Here is an 18,169-nt window from a genome sequence, read left to right on the forward strand (position 1 = left end):
TTTTGTTTTCCCCTCCTGCCTGAAAGGAACTCTGTTGCCGTGTCATAAAGTTAGTTGCATATTTCAACTCTTATTTGGAACCTGGGAAGAATTTTTCCCAGACAGATGTAGCAGATGATGCACAAAAGCAGCAAGTAGATCTTATTCTTGCTGCACTTTCCTGGATTATATCTGGCTTTCCAACAGACAGAGGAGTCCAGTCTCAACACTACTGTTCCCTGCCTTTCATAAATGACTGCATAAAAACTTAACGATTGCCTAACCTTTCAGATTCACAGGACAGCTGTGTCTTGTCACTTACACATGTATTGTTTCTTTTCAGGCATTGGAAAAGTACCCCAACTCACCAATGACAGCAAAACAAATACTGGAAGTCATTCAGAAAGAAGGGTTAAAAGAAACAAGGTCAGTCTTTATATGTTCTGTATTTTTACCATCTCTTTGAAAATCATCTAGGAATGGTATATAATCTTTGCAAAACATAAAGTGCTGTTTAATGGCTGAATTGATTTCCAGTACCAAAGTGGGAAATACAACTGATGGGTTTTGTTTGTTTGTTAATTTAAGGCTTTTAAAATGGTTAGTGACTGGCTTAACTTTGTACCTTCCAAAATGAGTCTGGGGGCCAGCTCCAGTCTGATGGCCTTTCTTTAGAAGACAGTGTGGTCTGCTGAAGACAGCCCAGTGCTACATCTCATTTTTACTTAAAGACCAGAGCTTTGCAGATGGGTTGTGTGTGCCACTATGTGCATGGAGAAACTGTGAGATGGAGCTAGACGCACTCCTCTCACTTGGGTTTGTGGTCTGGCACTTAAATCAGTTATGACATGCTGGTGTTGCCTGTGATAACAGGGGTTGTGCTGATAAAGAATTGGGAATGGAAGGAGAGGGGTGTGTGAACAATGGGAGCCAGTCTGTGTGACTGCAGAGGTTGGATACTGAGTTGCTTAGTAACAGTGTACTTTGGATGTAGATTTCAACTATAATGATTAAGCTGTTAGGGGATAGGTGGGTTATCCAGAGCCTATGGAAATCAACAGTTGTCTTCCATTGACTCCTGGTTCAGATGGGCATATAGCTTCTTGTTCCTCAAAGGTGACAGATTACTTTATGTCTTCTGTTGACCTGCAGATGGACACTTGGGCAGGAATTAATTTAAAGAAAAACTGGTGCGGGTGTCCTACAAGATGCAGTTTCCTCTTCTCCAAATGTTATAGGAAAAATTTTTTGTTCTAATAATTTTAATACTTGTTGCTGTCTCAAAGCAAAAGGAGACATCTGCTTTTATTTTAATTATATTCTTTTAGTGTGGAACCTAAAATCTAGGGCAAGAGAACTTCAAAGCCTGTGTAGAGGAGTAGTAACACTACTCAGAAGTCTATTACTTCTGAGTTTATTCTGGTGAACTAGAAGTAACCATGGGACATATATTTACTGAATTTACTGTTGTTCCTAATAAACAGAACATTCTGTGTGATCATTTGCATTGCATAACCATGCACTGCTTTGTTAGTAGCCTCATAACACACTTATAATAACTATATTTTGGTAAAATTGCAAAAGCAAGAATATGCAAGATGAAGTTGGATTTGCCACCTTTTAGAGATATAAAATGCCTTAGCTCCTGTCAAGAAATTGCTTCAAGTATATTTGATGATGCCAAGGAAACAAGGAGATGAAAACTTTTGAAAATGAATATCCAAACATATGTTATGCTACAAGGATTTCCATACTACAACAACAACAACAACAACAAAAGCAAGAAAATCCAACTTTGAAAATCTGTTTTTATTAAGATAATGTTTCTCACAGCAGTGAATAGATTGCTTTCTTCTTACATCTTGTGATATGAGACAACTGCATGGGAGAGGCTCACAAGCCTGATAATAGCATTTCTTTGTAATTTTAAAAATTCTTGTTTCCGTGAGCAGTGCATGAATAAAATTTTGTATGCAAAACCTATGGGAGGGAGTGAAGGCAGCGTTTTTGTTATTTAAATATAGAAAATGTGGAAGCTCTTTTTAATTGCTGCAAAATGAATAATAAGGTAAAGATTCCTTTAAAGAAGTTCAAAGCTAGATCTTCTTTTGTTTCTTCAGTTACTAAGAAACTGAGAATTGCAGGGAAGTAGTAAGGAAATTCAGATACATTCTGATTTTTATTCATGGTCTGGTATAAGCAGGTATGTATGAATGTGTGGTAGATTGCAGGATGCTGTATATGGTCATGAGTATCTAGATAACAGAGAAGGATAAAATACAATGTTCTTTACTCCTTACTTGAAACATTGCTAGGTCATCCCAAATTGATTAGCCAAAAATGCTGAATTCAATTGTAAAAACAAAAAATGTTGATTCTGTATTGATTTTTTTTAGAAGTATTTGGATTCTCATTTAAATTCTGATTTAATGTAAAAGTTGTTTCTGCTGCATTTTGCTATTGATTAGGCACAAACCTGCAAAGTTGTCTGAGCGCCTAACTCTTAATGCTGATAAGGTATTTGACTTCATATATGTATTTGTTGATTGGGCCTCAGTGCATAAGTAATGTTTTGTTTCCACAGTCCTTGAATTTAGAGTCCAATTTACCCCATCCAGCTCTGCAAGTTCTTTCAGTACCTTTCTGCCAGTATGGTACCTTTGCTGTTACTAAAGATGATCTTCCCGGTCTCTATACTGCAGCCAGCTAAGATGAACAAGGGATGTAAATTTATGATGTTCAGTCACCTGGTCATAAGCAGTGGAATGGCACTAGCATGTTTTATGCAGTATTGATTCTTCAAGTCTGAACTTGTACCAGCAATATGTTGCTACTTTAATATACTTTACTTATTCCTTTATACTGATTGTCCTTGTTGGTAGAACCCTGGCAGTCCTAAATAAAGTTCTTAAAAAATTATCCTCTCTACTGTTCTATTTATAGATGAATGAGATTAATTGGCTTAATAATTTTTCAAATATATTACAGCATTAAGAGTCTAGAGCTTTTTGCTGTGGTAGTAAATTTGAATGAATAACACATTTTCAGCAATGTCATTGTCATTATGTGTAGTCTTTAAATAGACACTGTCAGACTATTCAGCCTCTTCTTTTCTATGTTTGTAATAAAGACATCAAGTTACACATTTTTTTATTATTACTCAATTAAATACAGTAGGAGGAAAATTCCTAAGTTACAAAGCAGAAAAGAAAAACTTACTGACATGGCCGGCCAGAGGTTGTACACCTAACTGGCTTCCTTATTCTGGGGGACGTACAGCTCAATTTTGTCTTTTAAATATCTTCCCTGTTATGATGGTTGATTGTAAAGTGGTCAGCAGGCAGGCAGTTCTTCTGCTACTGTAAAAACTTTTAAAGCAAGCCTTTTTGGGACGTAGAAAATATAAGGTTTTCTTCCAAGGATGGTGGGGGAGGAGGGGGAAGTATTCATTTTACATTCATGTCTGTGCTGATAGTGAACAGCATCAAGCCAACAGTCCTGAACACTGAAATTAATCTCTTTACAAAGAAGATAGACAACAGCTCACTCCAGTGCACAGTACTCTGGATTTTCCTTCCTAGCATCCGCTGTCCCATTCTTTCGAAAACAATTCCCTGTCCCTTTGTAAATTTCTAGCTCGCAACCTGCTGGTTATGCACCCTGGCATGAGGTTTTGCTGATTTTGCTAGTGCGACATAGACTGCTATTCAGGGTATGATCCACTCTAGCCTCAGTGCTCCTTTCCACTGTGCTGCTGCCTTGCTAGTGGTTCTCTGTCTTGTCTTTTTGCTGTTATTTATTCCTGTTAAGATCTAGAATTCCCCTTACTGAATTGTATTCGGGTCTTCTGGAGACCATTTCTCAAATTTATTAAGATTACATCAATATGTAGCCTTGTCTTTCAGCATGTATGTGGCCCTTCTAAGTTTAATGTCAGCTGCTTATTAGAACTTGTTTCCTTTTTCAGCCTTATATTTCTCTTCTTTGCTTATGAAAGTCCTATGAGAAACAATGTCTGGACTGATGAAATTGGGCTGTATGATACCTATTGCTGCTTCTCTAGCTACAGGGTCTGCTACTATGTCATAAAGAATATTTTGGTAGATCTGAAGTAACTTGTTCTTGACAGGTGTATGTATTACTCAGCACAACTTCTTATCTGCTAAATACTTCCAAGTGATTTTTATTCTATATTTTGGGGGAATTGAAATTCAGTTGCTGCATTTCTGCTTCCTTGGCCCTGCCTTTTTGCATTGCTTTAAAGTTACTCACTAGATGTTTTCCAGTCTTTTGGAATCACTGCTATCCTCTACAAATTCTCAAAAATGACTATTTATAATTCTGAGTCTGGTCTAGTCACCTCTAAATACCTTATGGTGAATTTCAACAGATTTAACTGATTTGAGAACATCTAATTTTTAAAATTATAATCTAATCAGGTCTTCTTATGTTTGTTCCTAGTGTTGTTTTTAGTAGCTGTCTAATCATAGATACCTGTCTAATTAGATGTCAACAAAAAAAAAAGGCACTAGCACTCCTGTGCTTTTGGTGTAAGTGCTCAGTGCCACCCCTTCACAGAAGAGCAAGCTGGTTTCCTGTCTGTTGGTGTGCTTACAGAAATGTTTTTGTGCATGGTGGGTGGGTGGGTGAGTTTGCTGAAGTTTAATTTTCTGGAGCCCATTTTTTTTGTGTGTTCTCCCTTATTTTCCTAAAAGTTAAGAATCATCCCTTCATGAACACTCAAATGTTTTCAGTTGCTTCTTTCCCACTGGTTCAAATCAAACCTAGTACTGTCTTCCTTCCTTACTGCTTTTTATGTCTTCTGTTCAAGGATTTTTGTGCCTAACAGAGTCTCATGAACTAGCCATTTGCTTCTCTGTCCCTCTGTCTTTCTTTTCCCAAGAGATGCCTGAAAGGTCGTAATGGGGATATTTAAATTAAATTTAAAACGTAAATAGGTCATGTGTTTTAAAAATTTTTTATGATTCTCACAGAAAAAAGCTTCTCTCTTTAATTCTCCTGGTTTCTTGCTATATTAAACTCTGACTCTAGTACCAGCCTTGGTTTTGCCCTATTTTGTCATTACCTGGAAATTTCCTCTGGGACCACCAGGAATAACCTATATATTTCCTTCTGTTTGGGACCCTGCACCTTCATAAAGGTTAGGACTAGTTGAAAACTACTTAAAATTATCAGAGACATAAAAATAAGACAAGTTGGTATTACTCAGGTGTTTGGATTAAGGAAGAGAAGGTGGAGTTTAGACATAAGTCTTCCAATACATAAAACTTAGGGAAAAAGTAAGGGAGTAAGTTACCCTGCGTGTTTTATATGGACAGGACAAGAAATAAGGCCTTTAAATTGTAGCAAGAAAAGATAGTATAAAGATCTTGTTTTCAAATAGGTATAATTGATTTCTCTCATGAGCTGTGGCAGAGATGAGAGAGATCTCTAGAACTCCATAAAAACAATTAAGTCAGGAATTACATAGATTTGGTTGATCCTGCCTTGAACTAGGGGAATGAGCTAGCATATCCCTTGATCCATATTTTTCTATTAATTTTTTTAGATCAGTTTGCAGTACTTGGGCCATACATATTATTCAAATCCTCAGAGATAATCCAGCCAAATTCTGATAAATGTTTGATGCTAATAAACCTAGATTATGTCTTGTAGTAGTCTTTCTGTAGTTCCCTTTCGCCTTTGCTTGGTGGGGCTGGGAAATTAACTTGTCTGTAGAAGATTAAAGCCAAAGATTCTCAGTACAAGTTAAAAGCCAATAAACTTTCAAAATGGGACAAGCGATGTTTCATTTTTTGGAGTGCAACTTTAGCCCACAGCTATGCTGGCTATTTACTTTTCTCCTCCATTAGACTCAAGACTGTGAACCCTGGAATGGGGTATTTTTGCTGTTCAGCTAGAGTAACTGACCTATGTATTGTCAAGTAACCTTGATTATTCTGTTTGGGTAATTCACAGAAAAGGATAAAAAAAACCCCACCTTTGTCTAATTCTATTTTTCATTTTCCAATAGGAATCTTAAATTTATTTCTCTTGATATTTCTTTGATCTTCATTTCAACTATGAGAATCACGGCATCAGTCCTAACTCTAACTCCTCCTTTTTTTTTTTTTTTCTTTGCATATTTTATCTTTTGCTACTCAAGTTTAAGCGATCTATTGATGTACTGTTGTGACAGCAGTCTTTCAGAAGACTAAGAGATGCTTGCCACTGGCACTGGCAATAGTGCTGTTTCTTCTGTGCTCCGGAGTGTTCATAAGAGCTATCATGAGTGATATCATAACATATTAAGTCTTGTGAGCCTAGGAAAGCAGAAAAGTATGACCCTAATAAATCTCAAGACACTTTTACTAGATTTACACTCTTTGTGCAGAAATATCAAACTAGTGGGTTAGCTAGAATTAAACCCACTTGGAACTGCTGAGCAGAGTCATCGGTGGAATAAAACACATGATCTGTGCAGGGTCTGTCTTCAGCTCTGAAGTGAGATGGTACTTCTGAAAATATTACCATCATTTCTGAATCCTTTGATCTTTTTGACAGTGTCTCTTTAAGCCTTTGCTACTTCATCTTTAGAGCTATTGACTTAAAAATAAAACCCTTTCTGAATACTGCTCTTTCTGTAAATAGGCTAAACAAGCTGACAACTGCCTTTTGTTATTTATAGTTTTCAAGTTCCTTGTTTTATTGTGTATGCATGTAGACATAGAAATTTTTGCTTCCTTTCTCTGTAAAGTAATTCCAAGATGTCATTGTGGTTCATAATTATTAATAAGTCACAGTTTTTATCTTCCAATTACAAAAAAAAAAAAAAAAAGGAAAATGCCCTCCAATAATGAAAAGCTCTTAAAAATTTCCCTGAAAGAACCACAGTTTTTGTCTTAAGGCTCTGACTGTTAACGGAAGAGCACAGACTGCTAAGAGGCTTCTGTGGTTGCATATGTCTGATAGAATTTATTTGGGAGCCCCTTCAGCTGAAGGAGTGCATTGTTTTTTCTTGAAGGTGGTTATTCCCTGCAATGGACTGAAAGGAAGCCTTGATGGGAAGAGAGAGAGAAAGCTATTTGCATTCTTTTCCCTGGCATTATTAGGTTGATTTTTATGCCTCTACAGATGTGGCTTTTGGCTGTAGAGCAGTGAAAAAAACGAACTTTCAGTACAACCTGTCTTTCTGCATAAATTCATTTCAGACACCTCTTTGAAATGCTGTTCTTCCCAGCATAACAACAAACCGCCTGATTTGGTAGGCAGTTGTGATAACAGCAATGCCACAACTGAAAACCTCAGGCTTGCTCCTTCTTGCCTAGGCAATCCTGGCATCGTTACGCCACAGCGCAATCTAACCTGCTGTATTGGGTTTGCATGGCCAGGTTTTGGTTGCAGGGGGTTGTAGGGGTGGCTTCTATGAGAAGCTGCCAGAAACTTCCCCCATGTCCGGCAGAGCCAATGCCTGTTGGCTCCAAGACAGACCCACCACTCGCCAAGGCTGAGCCCATCAGTAACAACGGTAACACCTCTGTAAAAAAAAAATTAAGAAAGGGAAAAAAAAAAAAAAAAAAACCTGTGCATTTTTGCAGCTTGAGAGAGGAGTGAGAATATGTGAGGGGAGCAGCTCAGCAGACACCAAGGTCAGGGAAGAAGGAGGGGGAGGAGGTGCTCCAGGCGCCAGAGCAGAGATTCCCCTACAACTTGTGGTGAAGACCATGGTGAGGCAGGCTGTCCCCCTGCAGCCCATGGAGGTCCATGGTGGAGCAGATGTCCACCTGTAGCCCATGGAGGACCCCACGCCAGAGAAGGTGGCTGCCTGAAGGAGGCTGTGACCGTGGAGGCAGCCAGCGCTGGAGCAGGTTCCTGTCAGGACCTGTGGCCCCCATGGAGGCAGGAGCCCACGCCAGAGCAGGTTTGCTGGCAGGACTTATGACCCCGTGAGGGACCCACACTGAACCATACTGTTCCTGAAGGGACTGCACACCATGGAATGGACCCAGGCTGGAGCAGTTCGTGAAGAACTGACAGTCATGGGAAGGACTCATGCTGGAGAAGTTCATGGAGGACTGTCTCCTGTGAGAGGGACCCCACGCTGGTGCAGGGGAAGGAGTCCTCCCCCTGAGGAGGAGGGAGCAGCAGAAATAACAGTGTGAAGAGCTGACCTCAACCCCCGTTCCATGTCCCCTGTGCTGCTGGGTGGGGAGGAGGTAGCAAAAATCAGGAGTAAAGTTAAGCCTGGGAAGAAGGGAGTGGTGGGGGGAGGTGTTTTAAAATTTGGTTTTATTTCTCATTATCCTCCTGATTTGATTGTTATTAAATTAAAATCATTTTCCCCAAGTTGAGTCTGCTTTGCCCATCATGGTATTGCTGAATGATCTCTCTCTGTGCTTATCTCAACCCACGAGCCTTTTGTTATATTTTCTCTCCCCTGTCCAGTTGAGGAGGGGGAGTGACAGAGTGGGCTTTGGTGGGCACCTGAGTCAACCGACCATACCTGGTAAAAACCGATGGGTTTCCTACATTACTGCATTCCAATGTTGGAACTATAACTTGCGTAATCACACCCATGACACTTTTGTGATAATTATTTCAGGGTTTGATAGTGATGTAGCCCTGAAACAGCTATAATATTAAGGCAAGTCTAAGAGCATGGTTGTTAATTCTTGATTCCATGCTGCTGTATCATGATTACCCTACTGTTAGCTTAAAGCTGGCTTGCTTATGTCTGTACAGTGGTAATCCTGTCATTGTGTTGATTTGGAAAACTGGTTTTGGGTGCTGATGAAACAGATGTAAAATAATAAAACCTCAAATGTTTTGCCTCAGCCAATTGCAAAGACAACAGAATTTTTATTTATCAGTGATGGTGCTTATTCCATTGTGTGTACCTAGAAAAGATATATTTCAATATAGTACATGTAGTTACCTTGAATGTTGTAGGGTTTTTTTTGCCTGAACCACTGTTAACTTTATTTTTGATCCATATTTCAGTTTTCAGAAATTATCTGGGGTTTTTTGGTTTGTTGGTTTTTGTTTTGTTTTCTTTAATACTACTCTTCCTTTTGCAGGACAATACAGTCTCTGTCTAGGGACTTCAATAAACAGTTCAGTAAAATCAGTCTGCACGTCAGCATTTTTTATAAAATTACCTGTTTGGTTGGTTTTCAGGGTTTTCTTGCATGTTGCATGTAGTAACAGGAACCCTAGCTGTGACAGGCAGACTGAGAATCATGCTTGTATCACAGATGCAAATACCGTTGTTAGTTTTATTAAGGTGTGGACTTAATTTTGGAAATATTTCAGATGATAAATCGCACAATGTAAATAGTAAGAATCTTTTCAGAATGACAGAATTATTTGGAGAATACTGTTCTTAATGTTAAGAATATTAATTAAGCATATGTAAAAAGAGAGTGGAGACAGAAACAAAGTAGTGTTTTTCAAAGCTAAATGCAGAGCCTGGTCCTCTGCTGCTCCACTCCCAATACCCTGTCCATTACACTGCTGTTGCTGGTGTGTTATCTCTACTAGTTCCCGTCTACATACAATCCCTCGTCCCAAGAGTTTCTGCTACATGAGTCTTCCCTCTTTCTCAAACTAGGTCATCAATCCCATGGTCTCTAATTACCCCAATCTGCTGTCATCCTTTTTCCTTTCCCCTATATGAAGACGCAAGGGCCATTCATTTGACCATTCTACGTGTCTGGAATTTTCTTAAGTAATACGGTGTGGACATCCCAGATGTCAGTATTTATTTCACATTCTGACTCAGGACCAACCAATCTTTCTTTTTGAGTTTGGTTCCGGGACCAATTATGAGGAAGTACAAACACAATTCCATCATTTAATCACATCTTGGACCTCCAATAGATGATTTACGACGGTATAGAAAAGTTCATATGGCTTTGCCTTTTGTACTTTGTCCCTGATTTGTCATAATGTTGAAGTCTGTTATGTATGCTCAGGTGAACTGAAATTTCAGAACAGTTGATTCTCTTTTGTAAAAATTATTATGTTACTGTTACTTTTCCATATAAATTTTTGCTCATGTAGTGTTCAGTACTTCAGTTTTCCCTTTGGTACAATAGTTCTCTGGGTGCTAAAACATATATCGTAACCACCTTTCCACTTTTCATGGAAGTAGTAGGAAATAGTGCTGATTGATTAAAAAAAAAATAAAAATTAAAAGATCTGACATAAAGTTGTTTGCTTTAAATTTATTAGCAGCTCTGCAAAACTTGTCTCCAAAGACTGAGAAAACAGGAATCCAGTCTGTGTGATACAGTTGCTTCCTCGGTACTATTATAATATTTTTAGTTTTCTTGTGCAGTTACTTAGGTTACTGCTCCTCCTACCCAACCCTAACCTGTATTTCCTCAAGGAATGTTATGCTAGTGCAGTGTATAAAGCTTTTTTATTTGTTTGATGCTTTACTGGTAAGGGAGAGTGGCCTGTATGATCACTAGATATTCAATTTATAATAATATAAGTGGAAATGTGAACATTTAAAACGTTAATTTATTTAGCTGTAATAAGGAAAATTATGGTTTTTAAATTTTGTTATACGATAAAAATGTTTCAACTTCTAAAGGGTGTATATTGCAAAAATATTTTATGTTTGAGTACATGCCTGAGTCTTCTTTATCAAAGCCTAATTTGCTGAAATTAAGACCCCCGTAACATGCTAACACCATATTAAAGATATTCCTTTTTTACTACAAGAGCAAATCCAGCAACTTACATGTAACAATGGGTAGCAGTACAGATGCTGATGACCTTATATGATTTACTAGTTATTTTTTTGCAGTAATGACAACACTTAAAGGCCATTTTATTTTGAAGTAGGAGATGGACCTCAGCTATGACGAAATAGTGTGAATTTGTCAACAAATGCACTGCTGGATTTTTTTACATAGCTTAATAATTCCTTTATCAATATATTTTGATGTTTAATGTAAGAATTTGTGTTTTCTTTTTCCTATGTTGTGTCTCTCAGTGTAGACTACTATTGACAGAGACTGAAAAGCAGTAATATAGTTCAGGCTGATGGAAAGAGAAACCTGCGTTATAAATTGGTGCTACCATATACATAGCATTATCCTAAGGTGTATATTGTGTGATAACTGTCTTGCCACATTTCTCCTAGAAAATATAACTTCTTCTTTAGCAATACTTAAGTAAGTATGCTACAGATCTTTTTTCTTTGTTTCTTTATTTCAAAGAGCAATTCTGCATTAAAGTTTGTGTGTCTCTTTCAGAAACAGAAATTAAATAAGGTTACTCGAGAGATCTAAACATGTTCAGAACAATCAGATATTCACATAAATTATGTTAGGAAAGTTTCACCAGATCTTTAATCCATCCTTCCAGCAGTGCAAGTTTTTTGGTTTGTTTGTTTGGAGTGACTTTTTTGTTTGATTTGGTGGTTGGGATTTTTGTGTGTGTGTATAGTATGTTTCCTGTAGTGCAGTGCTTTAAGCCTGATTTCTTTTTTTAAATGATGGAAGAGACTTCCACAGTCTACAGAGTGTTTTCCTGTTCTTTCATCTAAAGTCTGCCTGCAGTTCTATAAACTGAACCGTGAATATGTGGAAGGTAGGTAGATACATACGTTCTTCGACTTTACTACCTTTATCAGCCTGCTTTGACAGCATATTTTTAAGAGCAGCAAGGACATAGGAAAGCTTTCCAGTAATAGCTGTCTTTTGCTGTCCAGAGCCAGAACCTTCAAAAATATCTTTGGGAAACTGAGATTTGACAGAATGTGTTCTTTTTCCATCATTGTTCTGAAGTGAAAATCTATTACATATTAACATTAAAGTACATAGATAATAAACTAGTATTATAAAATAAAAGTCAGAAACAAGGCCTGCAAGAGAGCTTAATATCAGTGTGTGCTAGTTAGGTGCAAGTTAGTATGCGAGAATTATTGCTGAGTAGTCAGCAACCTTGTTCACCTCTCTTGTGCGTAGAAAAGGCAAAAATAATCTACTGTATTTCCTTTAGGGAGTATTTGGGCAAATGCAATACAACACATAAGCCTGTCACAAGCAGCCACATATATCAAACTTTCAAACACAGAATTATATGGAGACTTTAGCTAGAAGGAGTCACCTTTTGAATGAACACTCTGGTAAAATACTCTTAGGAAAGGAGTTTAATCTGTTGAAGACTTAAAACCTGCAGTGAAAATTGAAGTCTGGCTGGGAACTTGAAGACATGCCTGGTTTAATGGATTTAAGAGCTTTTGTTGCAACATCCGAGTAACCTAAGAAGCTGCTTTTTCTTGCAGGTGTAAAATGAATTATTCTAGGTTTCAACTTGCTGATTGAGATTTATTTGTTGGGGTTGGATTTTTTTGTCCTTTCTGTTTTGTTCTGTGTATTTCTTTTTTGCATTGAAAAGTTAGTGTTTAAACCTATTATTTATTGCTGCTTTGAATTTAATTTATCCCAAAACTGACTTTTGTCTTTATTTCTAAGCACTCTGTCTTAAGGGACATGCACAACATCGCACAAAATGGTATAATCTTTTTTTATGCTATTTCTAGTATTCCATAGCAACTGAGGGGGGAGGGGGGAAAGAGCCTAAACTGAATACTACAACACAGGCAATTCATTACAGATTTTATGCTTAGTATTCAGTAAATTGTCAGGTCTTTATTTCCATCCTTAGCATATATTTCACAGAGCAGAAGCATATCCATTTTTGTCAGACTGGATTAAATGTTTTACTTGAATGTGAAAGAAGAAAACATTGTCTGGCTTTCTATGAAAGCATCATTTTCTAGTAATAATTTATTTTCTGGAACAGTTTGCTGTGGATGTCTTTATGTTTCTATAAACGTGTGGGTTTGTGTTTCAGTCTACCTGTACTGAAACCATTTCTCAACTGAAGGGGAAAAAAAACCAGAAGTAATTATTTTATTTTATTTTTTTCCTTCATATTACATGAGCTGAAAAATTTACTAGTTCTCTTATAGTCATGCACTGGCATATTTAATTTAAAATTTTGAAGTATGTTTTTAAAGAATCAAGACCAAAAAAAGCCTCAGAATTTCACTGTCCAAGGACTATGAAAAAGATCAGGTTTAACTGCTCAGAAAATGTTACATACGTGAATTTCTTTTCAATCTAAGACTACTACCTTGTAGCAATTCCATTTTATTTATTTTAAGTCTCATAGGTAGTCATCTTAATTACTGTGAAATTAAATTACTTGCATGCTTTTCATTTCAAAAAGAATTTTAAAAGCACCTAAACATCTTTTGCTTGCTTATGTACTATCATGTGAAGGAAAAATACATTTTATGCAAGGTCTGATTTTCTTTCAGCAGTATAGAAAGCTCCCACCTTCTGCTTGTAATCCCAATAAATTCTGCATTTGTCCGTGAGGCTCTTTTATGATAGCTGTATGCTACAGCCACTGACTGTGTGGCTGGCAAATGTTTATCGTATAAACAGAGAACTTATATATCAAATGAAAGTATAAATAAAAGAACTTAAATACTCTATGTATGAAACTGTGTTTATGTGCTTGAGTGTGTAAATACACCTACGGACACAAATTCACCTTTGTACACATACATGTGCACTTCTATGGATATAAAGTTGCAAATCACAAATCTCGAGTACATCCTTTGTTCAGTTATTCCAGTAGCAAAGACTCTGGGAAAGATCTTAAAAGATTCCTAAGAACTGTTTTGCTGTTTACCCTCAGTAGCTAAGAGAGGACAAATTGACTTTTTTCCTCATTTCTTTTGGTTTTAATTTTATTTGTAATATGAGAAAATGAAAATGGGATGTAGTAGCTCTTTTGCTGGAAGGTAGTACTTACTAAAGAAAAAACTAGCAAAAATAGCTAATTTGAGTCACTCTGTTTAGCATCTTATAACATCCATAGCTACTGCTTTATCTTTTATATGTTTCAATAAGCTTGCTTAAGATGGATTCCTGAGAGCAGATAAATATGTTAAGATACACTGTTCTGTTCCTTTTTCCTAAAAGAGCTTCACTTGCATGCTTTTGTATTTCATTTGCAAATAAAATAAGTGCAAGAGCAGAGAGTTGTCATTTTCTCTTGCAAATGCCCCCATTACTTGTTATCCCTTCCTTCCTTTTTTTTTTTTTTTTTACGTTACCGATACACCTGGAGTTTTTGTTTTATAGACTACTAAATACTTTAGGGACCTGTTATTAAATATGGAATCATTGTGTCTAAAACAATATGTGTCCTCTACAATCATCACAAAGGAAAAGAACTCTGACCTATAAAAGGCAGCAAAGAACTTTTTGAAAAGAAACCTTCAGAATATATAGAATCATAGAATGGTTTGGGTTGGAAGGGACCTTTAAAGGTCATCTAGTCCAACCCCACTGCAGTGAGCAGGGACATCTTCAACTAGATCAGGTTGCTCAGAGCCCCATCCAACCTGACCTTGAATAGTTCCAGGGATGGAGCCTGTAATACCTCTCTGGGCAACCTGTGCCAGGGTTTCACCATCTTCATTGCAAAAACTTTCTTCCTTACATCTAGTCTAAATTTACCCTCTTTTACCCCATTGTCCTATCACTGTAGGCCCTGCTAAAAAGTTTGTCCCCATCTTTCTTATAGGCCTCCTTTAAGTATTGAAATGCTGCAATAATGGCTCCCTGGAGCCTTCTTTTCTCCAGGCTGAACAACCCCCACTCTCTCAGCCTTTCTTCACAGGAGAGGTATTCCAGCCCTCGGATCATTTTTGTGGCCCTCCTCTGGACCTGCTCGAACAGGTCCATGTCTTTCTTGTGCTGGGGGCTTCAGAGCTGGATGCTGTACTCAAGGTGAGGTCTCACTGGAGCAGAGTAGAGGGGCAGAATCAGCTCCCCAAACCTGCTGGCCACACTTCTCTTGATGCAGCCTAGGATACAGTTGGCCCTCTGGTCTGCAAGCACATTACCAGCTCATGTCCAGCTTTTCATCCACCAGTACACTCAGACATTCTCCTCAGGACTGCTCTCAATCCCTTCATCCTCCAGCTTATTTTGATACCAGGATTTGCCCTGCCTCAGGTGCAGGACCTTGCACTTGGCCTTGTTGAACCTCATGAAGTTCACCAGGGCCCACTTCTCAAGCTTGTCCAGATCCCTCTGGTTGGCATCCCTTCCCTCAGGTGCATCAACTGCACCACTCCGCTTGGTGTTATCTGCAGACTTGCTGAGGGTGTGCTCAATCCCACCGTCTATGTGATTGATGAAGATAAACAATACTGGTCCCCGTATGTACTCCTGGGAGATGCCGCTCATCACTGATTTCCACCTGGACGTTGAGCCGTTGACCACTACCCTCTGGATGCAACCATCCAACCGATTCCTCATCCACCAAACAGTCCACCCATCAAATCCATCTCTCTCCAATTTAGAGAGAAGGATGTTGTGGAGCACCATGTCAAGGGCCTTACAGAAATCCAGGTAGATAACATCTGTAGCTCATCCCTTGTCCACTCACGTAGTCACTTCATCATAGAAGGCCACTAGGCTGGTCATGAACCTCATCTTTTACAGTGGGGGGGACTTTTCCCCTCCAGTCACTGCCCTGCAGTCCATCTGCTCAAGAGGTGTGGTAAGAGAAGTTGCCAGAGAAAACTGATGTGAAAAAGTTGTTGAGTAACTCAGCCTTCTCCTCATCCATTGTTGAGTGTGACAGGCTCGCTCATCGGGAGGGTACACTTTCTTTGGCCTTCCTTTTCTGGCTGACGTAGCTGTAGCAGCCTTTCTTATTACTCTTTGCATCCCTTGCCAAGTTCATCTGCAGCCGTACCTTGGCCTTCCTGACCCCATCCCTACACAACTAGGCAGTGTCCCTATACTCTTCTCAGGATACCTGTCCCTGCTTCTGCTGCCTGTGCATTTCCTTCTTGCCTTTTAGTTTGACCAGCAGATCTCAACTCAGACATGCTGGTCTCTTGCCTTCCTTGCCTGATTTCTTGCACTGGGGATCGAGAACTTTTATGCTCTATGAAAAGCATCCTTAAAGATCTGCCAGCTCTGTTCTGTTCCCTAGTCCCTGAGGGCAATTTCCCAGGAGGTCCTATTGACTAATTTCTTGAAGAGTTGGAAGTTTCCTTTCCTAAAATTCAGGGTCCTGACTTTACTCTTTGCCATATCTGCCATTAAACCAGATCCAACCATTAACCTTTCTCTGTTTGTAGTAGCAGCTTAAGGTTGTTAATGTAAACAATTGCATCAAAATATCATTCAGTCAAGTGATGCACTGAACTGTGTAAACTAAAGTAGTAGTGGTACAAGATTATTTGTGCCAGGCGTACAATCCAGGAATTTGACAAGATTGGTACTGTCAATTCATTTAATATTATACTTGCTATTTAATTCTTTATTAAAAATATTTAGACAGTGATTGGGATGACTAACAGAAAACAATTTCTGATTAAGACTGAATTTTGTTTGTGATGCCACATTATGTTACATTTCTTTGTCTCTTTCTTTGTATATGTATGTCTCAGCAGCTACATTCAAAGGGACTTTATTAATGACTTCAGCAGAATCAAGCTTCCTTTCAGATGGCATGATGTGCTTATCAAGAAGGGCCAGTCTAAAACTTTTATTTTAGTTATCAGTGCTTTATTTTTACAAACTATTCAACGGTTACTATTGTTATAATTTTAAAACATTTTCTATGACATTTTGAAATTAGATTGACTTTTAGTTATAAGTTAAATAGAAACTTAAGTCAGTTTCAGACTTAATGAGCAGTTTTAAGTCAAAAAAGAATGAGGGGATCTACTAATTGTATGAACTGCAACAGCTGGATTAAGTTAAAACACAAAAATAAAAGTACCTGCTCAGTCCTTTGAGGGAAGGAAAGAACCTTTTGCTATGCTGTTTTGCCAAGTTAAACTCCCTTATGTACAACAAGTATAAGTTAAACATTCCACATCCACCCAAATATTTTGATTTGACCCAATACAATAAATCGTATGTTGCTATATTTTTAAAGGTACAGGATGTACTGTGATTGCCCATTCTGAATTTATTTTTAGGCTTCTTTCCTTTTGGCTAAGAGCTCTTAACAAAAATATTTTAAGGACATAGTTCACACTTATTAGTCAACAAAGTTGTAGTAGTTAAATTTATTTTAATGTAAAGTGTGAAAGTATAATCTTCCTTACAGAAGTATTTTTGTAGGAATAAATATTGCTAGAAAACAGTAATTTGCTCTTGGATCTAATTTTTATTTATCTGTGACTACTCCCAGCTTCTTTATTCTTTGTATCAGTTTGATTTTTTTGCCTGTATTGATGGTTGAGTAAAACATTCTCAAGTGCTGAATTACTCTTCAAATAAAAGAATATTGCAGAAAATATATTGTAAGCAAAGGAATATTTCTTTTAATTCATTCATTCTTTCTCATGGTAAAATAGATTTTAGAATTTTTTTCTTTTTTGTTAATTGAGTGTAAACTGAAGGTGTAGAAATAGGCCGTTCTCTTATGGTCTAACTTCCTTTTTCTGTTTTGGGGTTGGATACAATGTTTTGGATGCTAAAAATAAACATGACATTTTTGCATAATTATCCCAGAATCTGACATTTGGTTTCAAAATTCCAAGTTCCATCAGTTAGAAGTCATGACCTAATTGAAAACTAGGGAGAAGAAACAAAAAAGCTGTGGTGTGGAGATTTCCCTGAATTTTTGTGAGTGAGAAGGGATAAGAGATGGTACACTTTCTTTGTTTTGAATAGAAATGAACAAAAAGAAAATGAAATTTAGTGATTTCAGTTATTCTTATTTCATCAAAAAAGCTCATTATTTTATACTTCTGCTTGAAAAGAAGTATGATTCTTTTATCAGAATAGGGTATTATAGGATGGAAAGAGAGGAGAGGGCAAGAGAGAATGAGAGAGAAGAGAATGAGAGGAGAGTGGGAAAGATAAGAGCAAGAAGATTAAAGCAGAAGGCAAGAGCAGAAAGGAAAGAACAGAGAGAACATGAGAGAAGGGAGGGGGGAAGGAGAGGAGAACAGGGAGGGAGAGAAGATAAAAAGGAAAGAAGAGAGAAAAAGGGGAAAGAAAAAAGAAAGGAAAGGCAGAAGAGACCAAAGGAGAGAAAAAGAAAAAGAGGAAGAAAAAAGCAAAAAGAGGAAGAGGAAAGAGAAAGAAAAGATGAGAGAGGGAAAAGAAAGACTAGG

The 18,169-nt window shown here is 37.7% G+C and overlaps 1 protein-coding gene across 1 annotated transcript in view; it reads left to right on the forward strand.

The window, feature by feature from the left end:
* Positions 1-328: 328 nt before the first annotated feature.
* ASXL3 (ASXL transcriptional regulator 3) overlaps positions 329-18,169 on the forward strand; it is a 102,023-nt gene continuing 84,182 nt past the window's right edge. The window contains exon 1 of the mRNA XM_010163540.1: positions 329-405. Within this exon, the coding sequence (XP_010161842.1) occupies positions 350-405 (56 nt within the window). The 5' untranslated portion in view covers positions 329-349. The remainder of the gene's footprint in view (positions 406-18,169) is intronic.

The sequence above is a fragment of the Antrostomus carolinensis genome, unplaced genomic scaffold, assembly GCF_000700745.2.
Source record: "Antrostomus carolinensis isolate BGI_N321 unplaced genomic scaffold, ASM70074v2 scaffold12192, whole genome shotgun sequence".
Classification (NCBI taxonomy): Eukaryota; Metazoa; Chordata; class Aves; order Caprimulgiformes; family Caprimulgidae; genus Antrostomus; species Antrostomus carolinensis.